Here is a 22,626-nt window from a genome sequence, read left to right as displayed (position 1 = left end):
ACCTTTTTATATTCTGTTATTTTTAATACGTTTTAAAAGTCCTCACTATTATATCCAGTTGCTTTACTCATAGTATCCATGTGTGCTACTGTATGTATAGCACATAGAACGAAGCTACACCAAACCTCCTCCTCTCTTCAGTAACATTAGGAAAACTACGAGCAGCCCTATAAATTTAAAAATGGTATGTTATTTTATTCGCAAAAGCTAATTATAGCCTGTTCTTTCTCGTTTGTTCCATTACGGAGTTGATTTAGCATTAGTTTCTACTTGCATCGCAGGAATTCGTCGTTCTTCTGGTGTCTCGTAAGTTATCACTCTATTCATTTATAAATTCGTCTCCATTATTAGCAAAACCGAAACTAATACATTGAACCAGGTTTGATGTTGAGAAAGTCCATAACGAAGATGTGAAGCTCGCCGTTGAAAAATACCTTGGATTTGGCGAATGGGCGTTCGATCAATCCAGTAATTTTCTATCTTCTACAAATTGGTTCAAAAAGTTGTAAAAGAATGTTTTCCGAAGCCTAGGTTTGCTCTGAACGCTATTTTCTTTAGAGAGTTAGGTTTGCTTTATCTGTCAGTGTGATCTTGGAGCATAGTTTTTCCTTTTCTTTCTCTTACAATGGCTTTCGCGGTAATAATTTGCTCATAAATTGCTTCATACTCTTTATTGTCGTGTCAGTTTTCTTTGACGAGTTGAACCCTCTTTTGACAGATCCTCAATGTTTTCTTATGCACGGAAAGTTTCTTTTCTTTTTCTTGAATCATATGTTTTTAATATTAATACTCATTCAGATATGTATCTTATACTGTATGTCCCAGCTTCACCACAAGAAAGAGGACATGCCGTTCTCTTGTTATATCTTAAGTTTTAGAGAACAGTAGGATTGCAATTAAGTAATTGACGCCTTTTATTATCCCTGTACTCTTATGTGTTTTAAGTAAGCGTCATCGAAGATGATCGTATAGTCCCCGAAGGTAAGATTTTATTGGGAAGGTAATCCCAAATAAATCTTAAAAAAGTCCCCCATGTGAGTCATTCGTCTGCTTTAGATACTCATAGGGTCAAGACTAATGTTTTACAGAGGCTTGTTTAAATGAATAGCTTCCTCTATATCTTATATTGAGCTTCTCTACAGCTATAAATTGCACATGCAAAGAGCTTAATAAGTTTTGAGTCTTTTTTGGCATTCCTCACATTCATTTCTTGCCAAATCTTTTTCTTACTAATGAGCAGCTTGTCCGATATAAAGAAAGTATTTTATTCTATATCTTAGGACATTTCAATCTTGTTTCTACATCTTTATGGGCCAGAAAAGGATGCATGATCAGGAGTATATTCATGAAATGCTACAGAATCATTAAGCTCTGGTGGTCTATCCACATAAACAATAAATTTTCACCATATTTTTCTTTAGAAACTAACGTCAATGGTTTTCTTCTCACAACAGTTCAGCTCATTGTTAAGTCTCGCATATTTGAAAATCATGTTTTGAGTCTTCACAAAGATGCGAAATTTATATTTGAAAGCAGCTGAAAGTCCACTTAAGGGTGTTTTTCCTTGAAATTAACTTTGGAAGATATGTTGAACTTATTTTACCAGCAAGCAAAAACTCGTAAAACGAGAAGGCTCAAACGCTGTTATTATTAGAAAGAAAAATATAATTTGCTTCGTATTTAAATAATAAATTAATTATTTTAAAGTTAAACGCATGCTTTACAAAAGAGGATTTGGACAGACATAATTTCAAAAGAACGAGTTGTAAATATACGGACATTTATGATTTCAATCTACCTGAATGCTCTAAATTCTTCCGTATTCCATGAATTCCTCTATTATCTTAGCATCACTGACTGATCCTTTATTCTTTCCTCATTCCCTTTGAAATAAAACTACAAAATAAACATTGTAATTCAGTCCATGGAAAGAGAATACCGCAATTGAAGAAAATACTATGTACAATCAATATTATGAAAAGTTACACTACATACTTACATAATTATGTGTACAAAGCTCAAAATCATATATTAATTTTCACTTTCTACCTATTTGTTTATCAATGAAAGTAATCTAGTCCTCGTTATACAATAGTATAACGCATCTCAACAACTGTGATTATAGAATTATATACTTTTTAGAGTAATATATATTAAGGTCGTAAATATTAAGAGAATGATAAATTATACTGCCTTATTCGTGTCTGTCAAATACCACACAAACGATTTCGATCATTGATTCTTTTAATTACAGAATCGGATTGATTTCAGAAGCAAGAAGGAAGTAGCGTTGATCTCCTTCAGAGTTTTTGGTCACGATGGGTGTTCCAGCACTTTTTCGACTTTTGTCGAGAAAATTTGCCAAAGTTATTACGCCTGTAGTTGAGGCACCGACTCAGACGCTTCCTGATGGGACAGAAGTTGGACCAGATCTGAGCCTTCCAAATCCCAATGGTGAAGAATGCGATAATTTATACCTGGATATGAATGGCATTGTCCATCCTTGTTCGCATCCTGAAGATCGACCGGCACCTGAAACTGAGGATGAGATGATGATTGCCGTTTTTGAGTATACAGATAGGATTTTGGCAATGGTTCGTCCCAGAAAGTTGCTTTACATTGCCATCGATGGTGTAGCCCCTCGTGCCAAAATGAATCAGCAGCGATCACGTCGATTTCGATCTTCTCGTGAAGCTGCTCAAAAAGAAGCTGAGCTTGAAACTTGCATTGAGGAAGCAAAAAAACAGGGAATTCCTGTCGATGAAGAGGCAAGCAAGAAAAAGGCTTGGGATAGCAATTGTATTACACCAGGAACACCGTTTATGGATACATTAGCTAAATCGCTACGATACTACATTATAAATAAACTAAACACAGATCCTTGCTGGAGAAACACTCGCTTCATTCTGTCAGATGCATCTGTGCCAGGTGAAGGTGAGCACAAAATTATGGAATTTATTCGTTCTCAACGAGTAAAACCAGAATATGACCCAAATACTCATCACGTTGTGTATGGATTGGATGCCGATTTAATTATGCTTGGTCTGGCAACTCATGAACCTCATTTCCGCGTACTGAGAGAAGATGTATTTTTCCAACAAGGCAGTACTCGAAAAACGAAGGAAGAACGATTAGGTTTGAAGCGGTTAGATGAAACATCAGAAACTAATAAGGTTCCTGTGAAGAAGCCATTCATTTGGTTACATGTTAGTATTCTTCGAGAATACCTGGAAGTTGAGCTGTATGTTCCTAACCTGCCTTTCCCTTTCGATCTTGAAAGAGCCATTGATGACTGGGTGTTTTTCATTTTCTTCGTCGGTAACGACTTTCTTCCCCATCTTCCAAGCTTGGATATTCGTGATGGTGCAGTAGAACGTCTGACTGAAATTTGGCGTACCTGTCTTCCACATATGGGAGGTTACTTAACCCTAGATGGATCAGTTAATTTAACCCGTGCCGAGATGATTTTGACTGCTGTCGGCGATCAAGAAGACGATATTTTTAAGCGTCTTAAGCAACAAGAAGACCGTCGAACTGAAAACCAGAAGCGTAGAGCACAAAGAGAAGCCAACCAAAATGATTCATCTTATTTGGATGAGGCTGTTATACAACGCTCAGTAAAGGTTGAATCTTCACAAGCAACGGTTGCCCCTTCTGTTGAGACAAGCACAGAAGACGATGGCCGACCTAATAAAATACGGAAAACCGGTGGTCCGCCCCCTGAGGATTTGGTAAATTTATCTGAAAGAGCCTCCAATAGATCGTTAGGAGCTACAAACAAAGATCTCATTAATAATCGTGCCGCCAACCGTCTTGGCCTTTCCAATGAAGCTGCGACTACCTCTTCTATTAACAAAATTGCTGCTGCAAACTTAAAGTCTCAAATGATTTCAAATGAAGTTCTTCATGCTGTCCCTATTGAGGACGTGGTTTCGTCCCCTACCCCTAGTGCTACGGATGACATAGCAAGCTCAGACCCTAGTGGTTTAGCAACTCCTATTGAACCAGCACCCGTTTCAGCTGGCATGAAACGAAAAGCTGAAGATAATTCAACCAGCGACGAAGCCACTACTGATACAGTTCGGTTACATGAAGCTGGATATCGAGAGCGTTATTATGAACAAAAATTTGGATTTTCCGTGGATGATACGGATCAGTTAGGGGAGGCAATCCGCCATTATGTTCATGGATTATGTTGGGTTTTGCTGTACTATTATCAAGGTTGTCCTTCATGGACTTGGTATTATCCATATCACTATGCCCCCTTTGCGGCTGATTTTAAAAATCTCTCTTCTATTGACGTCAAATTTGACTTGAATCAACCGTTCAGGCCATATGAGCAGTTATTGGGTGTACTTCCCGCGGCAAGTAAAAACAATTTACCGGAGAAATTGCAGTCTTTGATGACTCAAAATGACTCGGAGATCATCGATTTTTATCCGGAAGACTTTGTTATAGATTTAAACGGTAAAAAGTTTGAATGGCAAGGTGTTGCGTTGCTTCCTTTTATTGATGAAAACCGATTGTTATCGGCAGTTTCCAAGGTCTATCCTTCTCTGAGTGAAGAGGAAGCTAGAAGAAATACGAACGGATCTACATTGCTGTTTGTTTCTGAGCATCATCCCATGTACCCAGAAGTCGTAAAGCAATTGTACACAAAAAAGAAACAAGGGAAACCTTTGAAGTTATCCGGAAAAGTGGGACATGGTATTTTTGGAAAGGTAAGCAATGATGATTCTATATTACCAAATGTTTCAGTACAATGCCCAGTAGACGTTACCACTGCTGATGCGCTTCAAAAATACGGCAACATTGAGAACAATCAAAGTTTGAGCTTACAATATGAAGTCCCCAAATCAAATTTTGTTCATAAATCAATGCTTCTTCGCGGTGTTAAAATGCCCCCCAAAGTATTGACTCCAGAAGATGTTAGCATCGTACGTGCAGAACGAAATAATACTGGACGCAGAAATAATAACTCTTTCCGAGGAGGTGGACCTCGAAGAGGAGGTTTCCAAGGCTATGGTGCTCAACGTTCGTCCTATCAATCACAGAACTATAGTTACAATCAGCAAACGTATACTGGAGTTACCAATGGATTTGCGAATACGGGTAGTCAACCGCCGTGGAAGCAATTTGGTAACTTCCCAAGATCCGCGAATGCGTATAGTGCAAGAGGTGGATATGGACAATCAGGCCCTTCAAATGGCAACTTTCATATGAATAATCGTGGCAACTCTTATGGCTACGGATACTCTCCAGCTACAGGCTACAATGGAAAGGGCGCTCATCGATGATTTTATCTTTCATTAACTTAATACTATAAATGACATCAAACGGTTTTCGTTAGGGTATTTTGGACTTTTAGAATTACTTTACCCCTGGATTCATATAAACTCATATAGTTGATTTATTTAATTATTTTAATAATAAATTACGACAAAATCCTAGTTTTCATTAAGTTTGAGAGGCTTTGTCTCAGAGTAGACATCAAAACGACGTTGGGTGTACAAGGAAATACTTTTACGGGTTGATGCCATATGCTCCGGGTCAATATCGGCATATACAATACCAGGCTTTTCATCCATGGTAGCCGATACCATGCCGTCTGGTCCAACAACCGTAGAGTGTCCCCAGGCATGATAACTAGCAGACATGTCACGAGCTGGAGCGCAAGAAGCGACATAAATTTGATTGTCAATAGCACGAGCTCTCGCAAGAAGCTCCCAGTGTAAAGGGCCTGTAGTAAGATTAAAAGCACCAGGGTAAATCATCATACAGCAACCATTTCTAGCACCAATCGTGGCCAATTCAGGGAAACGAATATCATAGCAAATTCCCAAACCGATTTTGCCATATTCAGTTGAAATAATGGTCATAGAATTACCAGGGCTCAGTGAATCAGACTCACGGAACGTAATTTTGCCAGGGAAATCCACATCAAATAAATGAATCTTACGATGAATGCCAATCAAGTTGCCAGATGGATTAAAGATCATGGAAGTGTTGTAAAGTTTATCATCTTTTCTTTCAGGAATCGAGCCTCCAAAAAGATAAATTTTCAAATCTTTAGCAATGCAATGCAATGCTTGGTATGTAGGAGAAGTCTCCTCAATCGTCTCAGCATAGTCATTGAAATACTGATTACCATAAGGAGAATTGAAGCATTCAGGCAAGACAACCATTTGTGAGCCGTTGTTCACAGCCTCTGAAATTTGAGCACACGCATTCTTCAAGTTCTCGTTTTTGTTGGCAGTTGACGCAAGCTGAACGAGTCCAATCCGAAAAGGACGAAAGTCCTTTGGAACAAGAGAAGCATTGAAATGGTTCATTCTACAGGAAAACTTTGGTAATACAAATGGACTGAATTTTCGAATACCTTGAATAAATGAAGTACTAACGTTTTTAGACATATAAAAGTGGGTGCTTCCTTCGTGATGATTGATAAGATTACAAAGGTAATGTGTGGTGAATATCTGTGGAAAGAAGTAACGAATGAGTAAAATTTGGTAGCATAAACGAGATTGAGTCTGTTTTTCTTTTGTAATTTTATGAACTTTTTTGTTTGAAATGGATTTAAGTCTTGACGGATAACAAGTCGACTAAAAAAAAAAAGAGGGCACAGTCAAATTAGCTATTATTAGTGAATTAGTACCAAAATGAGTGTCCAAGAAGTAAGTGTATTGTCAGAAGAAAAGAAGGAATGGTGCGTAATAAATAGTTCTCGCAATTCAATAAAGCGAGTAATGTAAAGTTAATGAGAAAAAAATAAAACCTTTTAAGCGAGCGATGGACGTTTTTTTTTTCTTTTAATTGCGTTTTAAGAATTTTGTAGAATAACTGGTCAATTCGAACAAACGAAATGACTATGACAACTTTTACCAAAGGTTTATCAGACACGAAAACGTGTCTTTCCTTGATGATGAAGATTCACTTTGATTGTCGTTCATATTACACTTTTCGTTGAACGGAATTCAAATAACTGTCTTAATGCTGCATATACAACAGAGAAGACGGCACAAAGAAAGAGCAGTATTTCAGAGACGGGTATGAGATAAAGGCTTGAAAATATTTTGAATCAATTCAGAGTCCACGACTTCTATTAGTGAGAGGAATTACGGTTGGGAATGTGGAGGCTCTGCTTCCTTCATTAAAACCTGTTTTATCAAAGAAGAATGGATTTTTTATAGTAAGGAAACATCTGCTCTTTGTTCTTTCCCTATACTTCTTCCTCGCGATATTTGACATAATGCTTTTGTTGTAATAATGCTTCCATTTCTTTACAAGCATACTTGGATATTTCTTCAGAGGAGGGCAATAACAATCCGTTCAAAAGCATCAGCTCCAAATAATGTAAGCGGCTTGCATCTTGAGTTACTTCCTTTAGAAATTCAGAACGGTGCTCTTTGAAGTTTGGTTGAGCAGCAAGTGCTAGCAAGACTTTTTCTGTCTCGTTCATCCTTAGACCTTCAATAAGATACTGGTATGCGTCTACTGATGACAGATCCATAAAGGCATGTTCAGCATACTTCTTTTTGGCAAACACAGCTTTCATACCCGTATCACTGTCAGGAAAAGGTTTACCAGAGAATGAATTTATCCTCGCTTCAAAAACACGGTTTACAACTGAATTCCCTACTCGAGACAACAAAAGCTTTAACTGTTGGGGAAAAGAGTCAAATAAAAGGGAGCGTGTTTTTGAGATATGACAACCAAGCGAACGATGAACACCGCTGCATTCAATACACAAAATTACTGGAATGTTGATGGAGCACCATGTCACGTCTTTCGTAGAGCCACAGTCAGCACAGAGAGAGTTTTCTGGATCGATCCTTCTCAACATTTCGATGAAAATGCTTGCACTTGCATGGCATTTTTCTAAATCCTCAATAGTTTTTGTGTTTGTGCTTGCACTTCGAAAAAGTTGAGGAAAATTCCAAGACCCTTTCCGGGTGAATGCTCTTCTGATTCCGGAGCCACTGATCTTGCGAGTCAAGCGAGCGCGCTCAACAGGCGGCGACGAAACCCCTTTGATTACTGGCTGTTCATCTGAAGATGTGAGTGAATCTTCTAAAGAAGATTGCTTAGTTAAAGATTTTATGGAATCATTAATGGAACTAATCCAAGCATCCAATTCAGTTTCAGAAGTTGTTTGATATAAGCGCTTTGTCTTTGGAGAAATCAGTTCTAAACAGTATTTCCTTGGCTGTTTTCTTAATTTTCTCACAGAAGCATTTCGCAGTGAAATTGAATAAACACTAATCTTTTCAGAATCTTTCCAATTTGCATACTCCAGCATATAACCATCCTTGATGGCAACCCAGTATTTATGCCAGGCTGCTTTACTGCGAACGGCTAAGTCGGCTCCTAATTCAGAGGCAGTGAAAACAAACAAAAGCCCTTCCTTGTATATCAAACCAGGATTATGAACGTTTGATGTAGGACTGCTTACTTTTTGGAAGTCTTCAGATGAAGAAGAATGTGGTGGGCTGTACATTGTATAATCAGACCTTTCCGATACATCAGATAAAGGGGAGGATGGAATAGCAAACATGGATTTTGGTCGATCTTTCTTCGTTATCATAGCCGAACGTTGCTTTCTTCGGCATTTTTCTTGAAAAGTGAGATCCCATTTCGAAGCTTCTAGTTTCGACATCAATTGCTGTAGCTGAGGGAGTAAATATTCCAAGGAAGCCATATAGTCGGACAATTTGTCGAATCGTCGATTTACAAATTTTAAAAAAACCTCACTTATTTCACTCATGGTGGAGCCATTATAAAGGTCTTGCATAAAGCAATAATAATCATAACGTTGTAAAGCAAAGCGCTTTTCTTTTTCGAAAAAGACCGATTCGGATAACTTAGAATCTTTACGACAAGACATAAAACGAGACAGTAAAGTATAATAACTTTTACTTTGTTCTTCGAACTCCAATTTCTTATCATCAATAGGCTTTATAGAGGTACTATATATTCTTTGTAAAGGTCCATACATATGATTCATAAAGTCAGCCTTCATATGCCGTAAAACAATCATTTCAAGTTCAAATGAGCGAAGCAAAAATTCATCTAGCATCGGTTGCGAAGCGATTGTGGTATCTGTGGATGCTTCATAAAGAGTGTCAGACAGTCGCTTAAAAGCATACTCGGATTCTTCGAAAGCAGAGCTCACCTGCATGATTCGTTTCATTATTTTTTTAAAATACAACTTCATGGAGGATGACTTCTGTTCTAATTCATGCAAGATAGAGCGAAAAAAAGGATTGTCTTCATAAGTTTCAGGATATATAGCGGTTTTCGAACTGTAAATAGCTGGCTCAGGGGAAGGTTTAGGACTCTGAGACAAACAGTTTTCAGTAGTTTTGGGCGATACTTTCGTAGGCGAATTTAATAACATAGGAGTATCTTCAAAATCTGATGAGTCAAATTTTATGTAGTAGAAAAGCTTGTTTGTAGAAACCAAACATTCGGTTTCGAACGAATAAATAGCTAGGCATGAATAGTTAAAGCAGCCATCCTCTAAAGTTTTATGAACAGAAGGCTTCCAATCATAGGAGAATCCGTAGTCATCATTTTTTGTCTCGACTAACGTAGACACTTCATAAACGTTCTGTTGGCTGCATAGTTCATCATAAGATATCACTCGAGTAAAAAAACTATTTAACGACGCGATCGATTCACAATTGAGTAAAAAGAGCTTTTTGTTTTCTTGCTTTATATTAGCAACCTCTGGGGTAAAGAACAGTCGAAAACTGGGAATGGTTTGACATTCAAGCTTCAAGAGTACAAGCTTCGTCAGAGTATCCTACCTATGTTAGCGTTAAACAGTACCTTTATGTTACGTAGCAAAAAAAGAAACGAAGAGAAGACTTAATACTTCCGTTGCTTTTACTATGAAGCTTATTGGAGTAAGCATAATCTAGCAACTGACTTTTTTATCAAAGTCAAATAAAAAAGTATGTTCTTCTAAACTTTCTTCCTATTCCCTATAAACATACATATGTCATATCTAGTAACCTTCGCTTGGTATTAGAAACAGGAGTCAGCATTCCATTGTTTCCAGGAATCAAAGACAAAATAGATCCATCGGTAGTATTGGAAATCTCAAGGGATAATAAATAGGCTAATTCATTAAAAGTTAGCAAAGAGAATGAGTTAATTGACACATACTATCATTTCCGTTCATAACAGTAAATTAAAAACAGTGGTGAAAAGACAACACTGAATATAAAATTTTCAAAATTGTTTATAAAATTAGAATATGCAATTTAATGCTTTGAGTCCGAAAGCTAGCTCGAGAGACATGTATATGGAGATGGTAAGTTAACGCTACCAACGATATTACCATACCTTTTCATTATCCCAGCCGACCTCCAGGAAGGCTGTCAAAGAAGTAATTTGCATGGTTAATTGTAGGGTAAATGTTTAAAAGCAATGAAAGGAAGCAATTCCTTTGAAAATACATTCAAGTTAGGGAGAAATATGGGCTCTCAGGACGAACTTCAAATCAGTGATGGTAATGCGACTCCAGGGGTTGAACAGGAAAAACTTTTTGACCTGGTAAATAACCAAAGAAATACTATCTATGATTTACGTAGAGATTTGGAGCAAGCTCTTTCTGAGAATGGCGTTCTGCGATCACGTTTAAGTAAACTGGAAAATCTAGAAACCTCGTTGTCTGAGTACCATTCTAGCGCTGAAATCCCTTCTCCCAATAAAGCAAATTTGTTTGCAAGGTTAGCCTCGAAGGATCAAAGAGATGGTTTATCCCCAAGTTTCGTAGGGAGTGCCAGCAAAGACGATCGATCGTCATTCTCTTCCCTTACGCACGGAGGTTCATCTTTGGAAGAACGGAGTCAAAATATTTACAAAGATATGCCTCAACTTCTATTGAACACAAAACGCCTTCCTGTAAACGCGATTTCTGGTCCATATGACCCACGTTCTTCGCTTTCTTCACCTGTGTCGCACGAAAGATACTCAGCTTTGCGGAATGAAGCTGCAAAGACTCGATGGTTTATGAAAGAGGATTTGGATTGTACTGAAAGCCTTTCTCCTACTTCAACTAACTTTAAGTTTTCCTCAGTTCAAGATCCGAGTGTAGTATCAAATAGCAAAAGTAATAGCGATTTTGCAAAACAGTTTCTTGAAAACTTTTCGGCTCCCAACGACTCTGTAGCATTGAAGAAAGGCGGCATAAATTCCACGTTGGACGAATCTCCTATGAAAAACACAATTGCGTCTCCTGCAGCGGTTACTGATCTTGATACGAACGATAATGCAACTTCAAAATCCGGGTTTCCATTTAATAAGAACTTTAATTCAAACTCCTTGTCTCCTACTCCTTCCTTAGCTTATCCGGAACCTTTGCCTAAAGCTATAAACCTTTCAGTTGTTAACTCACCCGAAACAATAGCATCTGAACCTTTATCAATGTTGAAAGTTCCGGATAGTGATATCTGTTTGACGCGACGTCTCTCTGACTCTAATCGAACATGGACTATCATTGATCCTCACTCTCCTACAGAGCAATCACAACAACAAAGTTCAGAGGCCCAATCGAAAGAATCCAAGAAGTCTTCTACGAAATCTTTTCTGTCCTCCTTCTCTTCATTGACGGCATTTGCTCGCCCGAAACAAGAAAATCGCACAAAAAGTGATTCCATAGCCAGTAATCCACAGTTAACTTCTTCAAACAATTCTGAAACTTTATACAACAGCAAACTCAGTTTCAGGTTGGATGAGGCACTGGTACGATACCTGAAATTTGATCTCATGAAGACAACTCTGTCTTCTTCATCTGCGGAGTTTGATAATATCATTCTACATTTTGTGGTAGGTGTCACCGCTGTACCGCCTCTTGCTTCACAATGGAAGGATGAAGTGTGGAGCTATTCCAGGAGTATTGGCCAATGTCGAGCTTTTGATTCATCATTTATTTTGGATGTAGGTGCTCCACCGTTTCCCACACTTGACTGGTTCGCAAACGATTCTTCTTATATACAAAATGAACTACTTCGTCGGTCTGTCGACACATATTTCCGTTATATTTTCCAAGCTGATCTTACGTTAGAACAGAAAGTTAAGTTAATTCAGTTCTTAAGCAAAGACACTTTACGAGAATATCTTAATGATGTTTTCTTTCTTCCTCCAGATCATGCTCAAAAAGAAGGAGTTTTACTTAGATATATTAAGAATATCGGACTTGTTTCTCGCTATTTTTACTTGAAAGACCGTGTCTTGTATTATGCAGAAAACCGCAATGCACCTGTTCTAGGAACAATTCAGTTGCAGGAGGCTCAAGTCCACCGATATAGCGCAAATTTGCCTGTTTTCACCATTATTGATCCTCCTCATCAATTCTTAACTGGCGAAAATTACCAGTCTGCATTTGTTATACAGGAAAAGCAAACTGAACAAAAAAATGGAACGGATACTATCCATGTCTTATTGGCGAAGGACATGGAAGATCAGCAAAGTTGGTTACGTTCTATTCTTTATCAAATACCTCCAGTTTCTACGTCGTCTACCCCTGTTGATTTCCAAATTCAAGCTTCGGATTTTCCTGGATCTCGTCGGAATCAAACCAAAAAGCAAAACGAAAAGTTAAGTCAGGTGGATTTCTTACCTGGTGTTAGCCAATGGAGCCTGGATGATGACTCTCTGCCACAAAGCCATTATGTGGATGACAGTGCTTTCGAAGTAATGGGGGATAAAGAAAACATTAATAATAGACCAGATTCAAATGTTGATTTGCTCCCTGCTGGACATAGTGATACAGCTGAACTGTCAACAGATGAACGCGAATCCGAACTATCCTTTGCAAGTACCTCTGGGAATAGCTATTTGGAAACTGATCCCAGAGTAACGAAAGTTGTACCGAGTTTCAATAAAGAACAGTTACCGAAAAAGGATAAGAACGCATCTGTAGAAGAAGACTTTCTCAATCATTTCAAACGAATAAATATTTCTGGGAATAAGATACCTCAGATGCACGATCAATCTTCAAATGCCAATACCTTGGAAGAGAACAGGAAGGAGTATTCTTTTGAAACCCTTGATAAGGCGAACGGTTCAGAACCTGTGTCGTTACCAGCTCCAAATGCGCATCCGATAACAAAGCAAGCCTCGGTTTTTGGATTACCGCTGGTTGATGCAGTAGAGCAAGCCTCGCAATTTAATGAAAGTGGGCTTCCCATTGTGATATATCGGTGCTTGGAGTATTTGGAAGCAATGCGCGCAGAAAAAGAAGAAGGTATATATCGACTGAGTGGATCTTCTTCTGCAATAAAAAGCCTAAAGGAACAGTTTAACAAAGGCATTGATTACGACTTATTATCTTCGGATGAAATGTTTGATATTCATGCTGTTGCTGGTTTGTTAAAACTATACCTTCGTGAGCTGCCAACTAATTTGCTGGATAATTCACTACAGAAAATCATTGAATTAATGCCGGGAATTGCCCATACACAGAGCTCAATGGATGAACTTTGTCGGGTACTTGGGGAATTACCCGTTGAAAACTTTGTTCTTTTAGACTCTCTTTTACATCACTTACGCAGAATTATTGCTTTTGAAAAATATAACAAAATGAACGCAAGAAACATCGGGATCGTTTTTTCTCCAACTTTGAATATTCCTTCTGAAGTTTTTAATATGCTCATCGAAAATTATGAGCTAATTTTCACTGACTATATTCGTCAAACAAATGCGAATCTAGTTGATTAATATGTATCTATATCGCTCTTTTTTCTTTTCAAGATATAAGCATCACTCTTTTTTTCGTACGTTTGGGATTTTTTATCTATTTTTCGCCTTATCGTTCGTTAGCATTTGTCTTTATGATTTAATTTATGAATCAAATATGTTTGGGGTTAAAAAAATTTAAATTAAATAAAACTACATTAATCATTGTATATAGCGGAAATTTGGTTTTAGAAGTTTCTATTCAATAATAATTGATGATATTTGCGTTAACATAAATTCTCTAACATGAACAGTCCGTGAGTAACAGTTATAAGTATGTTTTACATAAGCTAGTATAACCGTAGGGATTTTCTTCTTTTTTTTTTTTTCTTTTTTGGTAAATATAATCTATAGTACAAGAGAAATGATTCAAAGATCGGTTTTCTTTTTCCTGCGCTAGTATCATGCACTAAAGAATGTAAGAGTCATCATTGAAAGCATCATTATCCATGGACTAAAAAGCAGATAAAGTATCGTACAATGATCGAGGAAGACGAGCATATAAGACTTCTGCCGTTTAAAATACAATGATCGACTCGCCATTCCGGAAGAGTAGGTTTCACGTAAAGTAGTTCCAAGGATGATGATAAATGGACATAATCCTTGCGAGTACCTGTTGTCTAGCAAAAGAAAAAAATACCATATGCTTGCGACATCTTTATACAGGACGGAAACCTGGGGGAGGAGCGCCTCGTCCAAAACCAGCTGGAGGAGGAGGAGCGCTGAAACCAACTCCGCGAACAGGGCCAGCTAAACCAACAGGTGCTTGTCCAAGAGGAATTCCTCTGCCAGCAGGACGAGCAACACCAGGACCACTAAGCAAACCGCCTCTCATAGATGGATCCATGGGTGGTGGACCTTGAACAGAGAGTGAGACAATAAACTCACCACGAAGAATTACAAGACCTAGCATGCGTTTTTCCTCGTACACAGAGTTAGAAGGATTATTTTGTTTACGGATGTGACGATATTCCAGACAGTCACTCAGAACCAAGTTCATATGGCCGTCAAAAGCTAATAATTGACCTACAAAAGTTCGTCCATCTTTTGTAGTTACATTTAAAGAATGATTCAACAAAGAAACCATCTTTGTTGTACCCTAAAAAACAAGATGGGTTTAGCAACGTATCCTGAAAAAAATTCTCATCATCCTAGTATTTCTTACCATTTTGAATTAAATTTATATTAAAAAAACCCTACAGCGAATCGCTTATTGATGCAGGAATATGAGCTCTGTCAACTTGAGCACTGGCAAGATGGTGGTGAGGTTAACCCTACCCTGGCAACAAAGCAACAGTCACAATGTCACAACGAAACTTCTTGTGAGAATGAGAAATGCGTTAGACAAAAAGTTGGCATCCACCAAAAATCATACAAATATGGCAGAGAAGGCACAAAACCCTATGAAGGAGCTTCGTATCTCCAAGTTGGTGCTCAATATCTCCTTGGGCGAATCTGGTGATCGTCTCACCCGTGCCGCAAAGGTTTTGGAACAACTTTCTGGTCAAACTCCTGTTTTCTCCAAGGCCCGTTACACCATCCGTCGTTTCGGCATCCGTCGTAATGAAAAGATTTCCTGCCATGTTACCGTCCGTGGTCCCAAGGCTGAGGAAATTTTGGAACGTGGTCTCAAGGTCAAGGAGTATGAGTTGAAGCGTCGCAACTTTTCTGCCACTGGTAACTTCGGCTTTGGTATCCAAGAGCACATTGACTTGGGCATCAAGTACGATCCTTCCATTGGTATTTATGGTATGGACTTCTATGTCGTTATGGACCGTCCTGGCATGCGTGTCACTCGTCGTAAGGCCCAACGTAGCCGTATTGGTTTCCCTCACAAGATTACTCCTGGGGACACCATCAATTGGTTCAAGCAAAAGTATGATGCTGTTGTTATGGAGAAGTAATTTAAAGTTCCTTACTCTTTTGTATTCTTACCTTTTATAATGGTGAATGGTAGCAAATGATTTGGTAATCAGTGTGCTAGTAGTTTTCTTGGCGTAGGTGTAATTTGTAGTGACTGTAAAAGTAATTTGTAAGCAGATGTATTGAAGTTATGAAAAGGTGCACCTGTTGTTTCAGTATCTTGCATGTAATACAGTCGTTTCTATAAGGCAAGCGTTTTGACCACCAAAAACAAAAAACCCATATTTTATTTTTTTTCTTTATTAACCCTATATTATACATGTCCCGTAATACCCTAATTAAAATGCAACCTTTCTGCGACGTCCAGAGTATTTGGAGTCTTTGGGTACGGAAAGTCGGCCACGTTTACGGTTTAAGTCCTTTTTATGTTCAATATACTCACGAGTGTTCATTTCATGTTTCCTTTTCGATTTGCGCTTCTTAGCATCAACTTTTTCATCTTCAACAGACATTTCACTCGTATTCAACGCCCGCATTCCACCGGCTTGTAAAATCAAGTAGAACTTTTTCTGCCTTTTCGATTCAGGATGATCAACGACAATTCCTCCAGCAAATCCGCACTTCTTTGCTGTGTCGAGGATCATCTGCTGTGAGCGATCGCTTTCCGGATAATATTGCATAACCGCTCGACCTCCGCGTTTCATGCTGCTGTATAATGTCTCGAAGAACCGATTCAAACGTCTCTGAGGAACATTACAGGTCTTATCAGCATTTAATAACCATTGAATAGCAGAAATCGATATAACACCATCAAAGGTACCCGCACGAAAGGGGACACCATTACCCATGTCAGCCAACAACATATCGCCTTCAACGTCTTGAGACTCCAAGGCAACGGAAAGCATTGAAGGAGAAATGTCCATACCAACAGCAACGTGACCGAAACTTTCAGCTATACTTGATGAAATTCCAGATCCACTACCAATGTCTAGCAATAAGGAAGGGCCTTCAGGATCAAGCAATTCAATTGCACGCTCTGTCATTTCAGCTTGAATAGACTGAATACGAGTACTATGTTCTGTGTTAGTAATGAAAGCCCCTTAAAAAAAATCATTTCTACAAATCAACATGACGGGCCGCTTTTACCATTCAATCTTTTCGTAGATTGCTCATTCATGCTTCCAAGACGAGCTTTCATAGTACAAGTTACTTACTTGGTGTTATATTTGCCTGCCTCTTCATCGTTGTAAAACTAAACTCAACGTTAACAGTCTCGTCTTTTTCTTTTTTACTTACGATTTCAGGAGGTGCGATATGCTCGGGCCTTGACATACTTAAGAGAATGAATAGACTGACGCTGAAGGCAACTTGCTTGGCACCATCCAACCTATTTCTCTGTTAATGAGACTGAAATAGCGTAGTACGTTAGAACTCGTTTATGGGATTTCGTGCCTTGTTATATAGGCCATAAGTTATTATTCATTTGAGTAATGCAGTTGAGATTGAGATGCCTTAAAACATAAATCACTAACATTGTCTATAGTATCATAATAGAATTGATTTCTTGCTACGAACCTCAAGTTCTAGTAATTCAAAAAGAATGGCATTAAATTTCTTAATAACGAACGCATAATGGAAAAAAAGTTGCTTAAAATCCAAAGCCAGAAGCACCAGTATTGTTGCTTCCTGTAGCCATAGGTCCTTGTGTAAGCATCAGGGTGTTGCCGAAGATGCCAGTACCTAAAGTGCTTGGTTCCTCATCCGACTTGACCCCCTTTTCCTTTATATCCTTTTCTAAAGTAAGGATTTTGGAAAACATTTCGGCTTGGAAGTTAATGAAGTAAGGATAAGCGTAGTCCTGTAATCCCTTGCGCCAACTTATCTCCATTACTAAGTCATTACGAAGCAAATGATAGCAAGTATATAAGATAGCAGTAAAGCATTCATAGTTGCCGATTTCCACGAAGTATTTCATCAAATCTTCAGCAATCTCAGTTTGGTTGGAATCACGAGCGGTTATAATGGCATCCTTGTAGAATCGATCTTGCTTTGAAAGTTCAATGGATTGAATCCATCGTCTATTTTTACGGTAAATGTAAGCTGCAATGCGACGGAATTCAAGCAAGGTATGCTTTTCAAGTCGCTTAGCTAAGGCAATGGCATCAAATCGGTCATAATTCTCAATCGAGTCTTGTAAAGATTGATAATCTTCCATTTCAATCAATAAGTCGTTGTAAGCGTTGTTAACAGCTTCAATGTTCAAATGTTGAATAGCAACCATAAAGTTCATAATGAGTGGTGTATTTTCAGACTTTTCAAAGATGCGAATAACTCTTGAATGATCAATACGAGGAGTTAAAGCAGCTAATAAATCAGTAAGGAGCATAGGGTGCTGCTCCAAATAAAAATGTAGAGCTCTATAGTACAACTCCAAGTTCGCCACGTGTACGATGATATCCTTAAATGATTGATGATCAAAAGCTTCAGGTTCTTCCATCATAATGGCGGCAGCATTATCGTAACTTTGGTCGTGGACGTACAAGAAAACAGCTTCATTCCACAAATGTGCTTGATCGCATGCTTTAACAACCTTAGCCATATTAAGTCTACCCCAGAAAAGCTTCAAATGCTCCATCAAGCGCTCGGGTTTGTACTTGGAATAGAGAATAGCCAGCTCAGTATAGAAAGCCATATGAGCACGTTCCAATCCCAAACCAGCTTCCATCAAGGAAATGACTTCATCAAAATAGCCGCGCTCTTCATACAAACGAATAAGGAAAGTAAGTTCTTCAGCATGAACAATCAAATTCAAGCCACAAATTTGAGCCAAACGGAATTCACGCTGTTCAATACAAGCAGTGCCTACTTGCTTCCATACCTTAATAGAGTTGGCTTTACGAGCACAGTCAACAGCACCTTGATATTCCTTAAGGTAAACCAAGGTTGAAGCAAGCATGGACCAGTTGGAAATGCTAGAATACATAATCTTAGCAGCCTCATAGTTACCACTGTCAAAGCATTCATCACCGACTGATTTCACATCAGCCACATTGGAACCAATCAAAAATGTCTCCATCTCTGTCAATTGGTTGGTTCTAGCATAAGCAACCAATATGGCACTATCGACGTCAGGCTCGTGCATCTTAGTTCTGGCCATAAACAGGTATTTAATTAAATCCTCGTACTTACCGGCTCGAGAAGATAATTCAATAACCTCCTCATAATTGGAAGGGTCATTGGCCTTTAGGTAAGAAGCGATGGCTTCAGAAATTCTAATTCCACCTAGTTGTGCCTTGGCTAAACGAGACCAAACTTCAGGTTGGTCGACAATTTCAGCATACTCTTCGGCGCGATCAAGGCTGACAATATCCTCAACGAGAACCTTCATAGCTTCTTCATGCTTGTGATGAATCTTGTAAATCTTGAACGCTTCCTCAAACAAGCCATTCTCTACTGCAATTTCAGAAATTTCTTCAACATCGTAGTTGCTTAGTCGATCGATGTATTCCATGACACGTGACTTATCAGCTTTTATGGCCGTTAGAAACAGCAAATTTTGAAGATTAGCATTTTCACTAAAGGATGAAGGTTGCAGAACGATTTTCTCTAAAAGCTCAATCAATTGACCTGGAAGGTCAACTTCCATGAGAGAACGAACCACAATAGAAACGGCCTCTGGGTCTGAAGATTCAGGAACGGCTGTCGCGATAACTTGGTCAAGTAAAGGTCTGCGGAACATTTGATCTTGTAATACTTCTAGCCATAGCTCAGGCTCGCTTCTCTTAAGCAAATAACGAGCAAGTTGTTTAAACATTGAATTTTCGTTACAGAGAGTAATGAGCTCCGTGTCATTAGTACCCTTCTCATAAGCGATGAAAGCCAAATAGGGATCACGTTTTTCACAGTATTTACCGATCGAAAGAGTGTCATATATATCGTTTTCCTTTAAGAAAACCTCTGGGTTATTGTTGGAATCGATATAAATTTTAGCAAGAGCATCATAGATAGCACGATCCTGGTTGCCTGATTGCAGCAGTGACTCCAAATATGGGAGTAACAATTTGAGGCGGTTGCGTTTCTCTACTTCTTCTACCAATTCATCAATAGGAATTTGACCAATAACAGAGTTCAAGAGGTTTTTCACAAACTCTTCTTCACAATCCATATCCAACAGAGCCCCAACAACATGTGGGGTTTTCAAAGGATTGATACGTTGCACATAAATTTGAATGAATTGATGAAGATTATTGCGATAGAGGTAGAAAATCAAATCATTTACAAAGTTATAGCGATCGCAGACAAGAATTAATGGAAGTTGATCAGCTAGCTTAGCTTCCTTGAGCAAGTTTTTGACCTTTTCGGGGTTGTAGACATTATTGTCACGGCAAATACGCTCAACCTCGGTGAATTGATTCATAAGACAAGCGGCTTGAATGTATTTATAGACAACGTCAGCATCTTGAGTAATGTTGACAATGCTACCCAGGTAATAATAAAGGCCCTCAAAAGTCCTAAACTTTTCAAACATTTCAATAAGTCGTTGAGACCCAACTAAGTCGGAATAACGAGTAGCAATTTGCACTACTGCTTGCAAGTTTTGGCGGAGATTAGAGCGAAGCATCTCTCTTAAGTAATCATAAACTTCATCAGGTGAAAACTTGCCAAAATATGTCATTAACCATTCAGGATTCAATAAATTAGTATGCACGATAACTCTCTTGATATCTGCGGGTTTCTCGTAAAGCTCTAAAGCACGTTGGACTAAGCCAGCACGCTCACAGAGCGAAGCAATAGCTTGGTGATCGAAATGAGAAAACATTTGATTACCAAGGATTGCATCTGCAACCTGAGGGGCATTAATAAGGTTCATTTCGAGTAAACGAGTTTGCAAATGAGAGTGTGCGGGATTATCATCCTTAAGAGCGTCGAGCAAGAAGGCAGTAGCCTGTTGTACGAGGTTTTGAGACATGAAGATATCAACGATCTTTTCTAAGTTGACCGAAGGATCGCTATTGTAAATTTGAGTAGCGAAATCAGCCGCTTGGTCAGGATTAACTCGAACCAAATTTTGCAAAAGCGAGACATAATCGGGAGTGAAGCTTGTTTGGCTTGTGTAAGAAACTAATCGGTTGAAGTCACCAAGCTCAGACAGACACATAACTACTTTGTTGGGAATATTAGCTGTTTCATACACCTTCAAGGCTAAGGCAGAGTTTACAGGCTTAATAAGGTCACCGAGTGCCTCTGTACAAGCAAGTTTATCCTCATTGAACCATTTTTCTAAAAGTTGCACGCGGTTCTGAGCAAGTACAGGACGAGCCAACTCTAATGATTCGTGTTCATTTAAGGGACCCTTATCTAACAAGGTGCCAAAATATTGCAGAATAGGAGCAATCTGGCCAGGAATGGCGGGTAATTGCTTAAATTGTTCAATAACTTGAGCTGTACGTAGGATACCGCGGGGTGAAGAGGCAGCCACCTTAGCAGCATCACCATAATTGCCTTGCATCATTAATTGTTGGAATTGTTGAGCATACAGATTGTCAGCACCAGGTAAATTGGCACGAGAGGCTAATCGGACAGCCAATCCTGCATCGTTCAAATTGTTTAGGACATAAGGAATGATTGTGTCTGGGTTTATGGAAACACTGAGGACCTGGCCTTTACGGTTAACAGCCATCACACCGTTCACGGATCCATGGGGAGTGGTTACGAAAATAGATTCGCCAGATACACGATTCATATAGATGCATTTAGCAGTTTCCAAATCATAAACATGAATAAACCCAAATTTTGTGGCAACATAAGCGACACCATAGGCGGGTGCAATTTGAATGGCAATGGGAAAGTCATTAATAGCTTCAGGAGGGAAGAAGAGATCGACAGTTTTCGTAGCAAAAGCAGGGTTATTGGGATTACGATCGATTTCAACAACACTTAATTTCGAGCCAGTCGGTAACCGGCTGGCAAGGGCAAGTACTTGTACATCATGATTAAGGCCTTCTGGTTGGATGACTGCAAAAGCAGAGGCATGGCTTTCTAAAGGTTGACTAACTTTTCGCTTCTTGGAGTAGAGTTGTAAGTTACCGGCGATACGATTATCTCGTGAAGAGATACCAACAAGGGTGAACCATTCTTCATTATAATTGCTTCTGTAAGAAATGATTTGCGTACCGTTCAAAGAGCTGTGGCGGTCAAACATCTTGACAGGATCCGAACCAGAAAGAGACCAATGGTATACGGAGGTTTCGGTGACAATACCGATGGTAGAGTCGCTGATCCAAGTCCAATAAACAACGTCTTGATTCATCACATAGCTGTTAAGTTTGGCCTTGGCTTCTAAATCAAAGACTTGAAGTTGTCTTTGTGCCTTTAAAGCGATAATCATTTTCTTAGGATGCATAATAACTGAATCAGCGGAAATAGGTCGTCGAACCACATTTTCGGGGCTTTCAAGGTCAACGATCACCACTTGGTTGGCACCGTTGGAATTATCGCGAATACTACAACAAAAGTATTAGTATGTAGTCCAAAGATCTCACATTCAACTGCGCCATAGCTTCTCTTTAGCAGCGCACAAGCAAAACCATACCAAACATATTTTTCTGACTGAAGAGTAACATTGGCGAAGCCAAACGAAGGCTGAACTCCCAAGGAAGCCAGCTAAAATACCAAAGTTAGCTTCTTTATCAAAAGACCGTTATTACCAAAACATACCTGTAAAACTTCACTAAACCGTATTGGTAATTGTTGAGCCATCTTTTTGATCCACGGCTGGCAATGCGTCGTGGTAGAAGGAGGGAGACGGTAAGTTCGAAATCGCAGGGGCTGGTGACGCCAAGTTCCTTACCCTTATGATCGCGAACAAGAGGAAGGGTGAGGCAGACCTCTGTAAAATTAAGAATCGCAAAGAAAAAACAAAACAAAAATAGCCAAGATAGCGAATTCTTTATGTTTTATTTTGTTTTTACTTTGCGATCCTTAAAATCGGTATAGGCTTGTTTGTCTTCTGTCAGT

The 22,626-nt window shown here is 38.9% G+C and overlaps 9 protein-coding genes across 9 annotated transcripts; 4 read left to right on the top strand and 5 right to left on the bottom strand.

The window, feature by feature from the left end:
* Positions 1-77: 77 nt before the first annotated feature.
* Positions 78-784, top strand: SPOG_00483 (DUF1748 family protein). The gene is made up of 3 exons (XM_013167992.1): positions 78-184; positions 218-306; positions 380-784. Exons 1-3 carry the CDS (start codon positions 182-184, stop codon positions 507-509), a joined length of 222 nt encoding a protein of 73 aa, XP_013023446.1. The 5' UTR covers positions 78-181; the 3' UTR covers positions 510-784.
* A 1,424-nt stretch (positions 785-2,208) lies between these two features.
* SPOG_00482 (5'-3' exoribonuclease Dhp1) lies at positions 2,209-6,391 on the top strand. The gene has a single exon (XM_013167991.1). It carries the CDS (start codon positions 2,319-2,321, stop codon positions 5,295-5,297), a length of 2,979 nt encoding a protein of 992 aa, XP_013023445.1. The 5' UTR covers positions 2,209-2,318; the 3' UTR covers positions 5,298-6,391.
* Positions 5,288-6,451, bottom strand: SPOG_00481 (amidohydrolase). Its single transcript, XM_013167990.1, has one exon. It carries the CDS (start codon positions 6,411-6,413, stop codon positions 5,448-5,450), a length of 966 nt encoding a protein of 321 aa, XP_013023444.1. The 5' UTR covers positions 6,414-6,451; the 3' UTR covers positions 5,288-5,447.
* Positions 6,452-6,583: 132 nt separating this feature from the next.
* On the bottom strand, positions 6,584-10,314 carry SPOG_00480 (centaurin ADOP ribosylation factor GTPase activating protein family). The gene is made up of 3 exons (XM_013167989.1): positions 10,171-10,314; positions 9,999-10,123; positions 6,584-9,805 (listed from the first exon to the last, which is right to left on the bottom strand). Exons 1-3 carry the CDS (start codon positions 10,184-10,186, stop codon positions 7,220-7,222), a joined length of 2,727 nt encoding a protein of 908 aa, XP_013023443.1. The 5' UTR covers positions 10,187-10,314; the 3' UTR covers positions 6,584-7,219.
* Positions 10,315-10,322: 8 nt separating this feature from the next.
* On the top strand, positions 10,323-13,992 carry SPOG_00479 (rho-type GTPase activating protein Rga2). The gene has a single exon (XM_013167988.1). It carries the CDS (start codon positions 10,435-10,437, stop codon positions 13,726-13,728), a length of 3,294 nt encoding a protein of 1,097 aa, XP_013023442.1. The 5' UTR covers positions 10,323-10,434; the 3' UTR covers positions 13,729-13,992.
* On the bottom strand, positions 13,869-15,155 carry SPOG_00478 (Sm snRNP core protein Smb1). The gene is made up of 2 exons (XM_013167987.1): positions 14,912-15,155; positions 13,869-14,845 (listed from the first exon to the last, which is right to left on the bottom strand). Exons 1-2 carry the CDS (start codon positions 14,912-14,914, stop codon positions 14,405-14,407), a joined length of 444 nt encoding a protein of 147 aa, XP_013023441.1. The 5' UTR covers positions 14,915-15,155; the 3' UTR covers positions 13,869-14,404.
* Positions 15,092-15,724, top strand: SPOG_00477 (60S ribosomal protein L11). The gene has a single exon (XM_013167986.1). It carries the CDS (start codon positions 15,126-15,128, stop codon positions 15,648-15,650), a length of 525 nt encoding a protein of 174 aa, XP_013023440.1. The 5' UTR covers positions 15,092-15,125; the 3' UTR covers positions 15,651-15,724.
* Positions 15,725-15,856: 132 nt separating this feature from the next.
* Positions 15,857-17,145, bottom strand: SPOG_00476 (rRNA methyltransferase). The gene is made up of 3 exons (XM_013167985.1): positions 16,906-17,145; positions 16,824-16,861; positions 15,857-16,680 (listed from the first exon to the last, which is right to left on the bottom strand). Exons 1-3 carry the CDS (start codon positions 16,939-16,941, stop codon positions 15,948-15,950), a joined length of 807 nt encoding a protein of 268 aa, XP_013023439.1. The 5' UTR covers positions 16,942-17,145; the 3' UTR covers positions 15,857-15,947.
* SPOG_00475 (clathrin heavy chain Chc1) lies at positions 17,073-22,428 on the bottom strand. The gene is made up of 3 exons (XM_013167984.1): positions 22,327-22,428; positions 22,202-22,272; positions 17,073-22,112 (listed from the first exon to the last, which is right to left on the bottom strand). The coding sequence occupies exons 1-3, from the start codon at positions 22,366-22,368 to the stop codon at positions 17,258-17,260; spliced, it is 4,968 nt and encodes a 1,655-aa protein (XP_013023438.1). The 5' UTR covers positions 22,369-22,428; the 3' UTR covers positions 17,073-17,257.
* Positions 22,429-22,626: the final 198 nt, after the last annotated feature.

Source organism: Schizosaccharomyces cryophilus, assembly GCF_000004155.1.
Source record: "Schizosaccharomyces cryophilus OY26 unplaced genomic scaffold supercont4.3, whole genome shotgun sequence".
In the NCBI taxonomy this organism is placed as follows: domain Eukaryota; kingdom Fungi; phylum Ascomycota; class Schizosaccharomycetes; order Schizosaccharomycetales; family Schizosaccharomycetaceae; genus Schizosaccharomyces; species Schizosaccharomyces cryophilus.
Note: the sequence above shows the minus strand (reverse complement) of the source record. Positions and strands in the feature narration are given on the sequence as shown.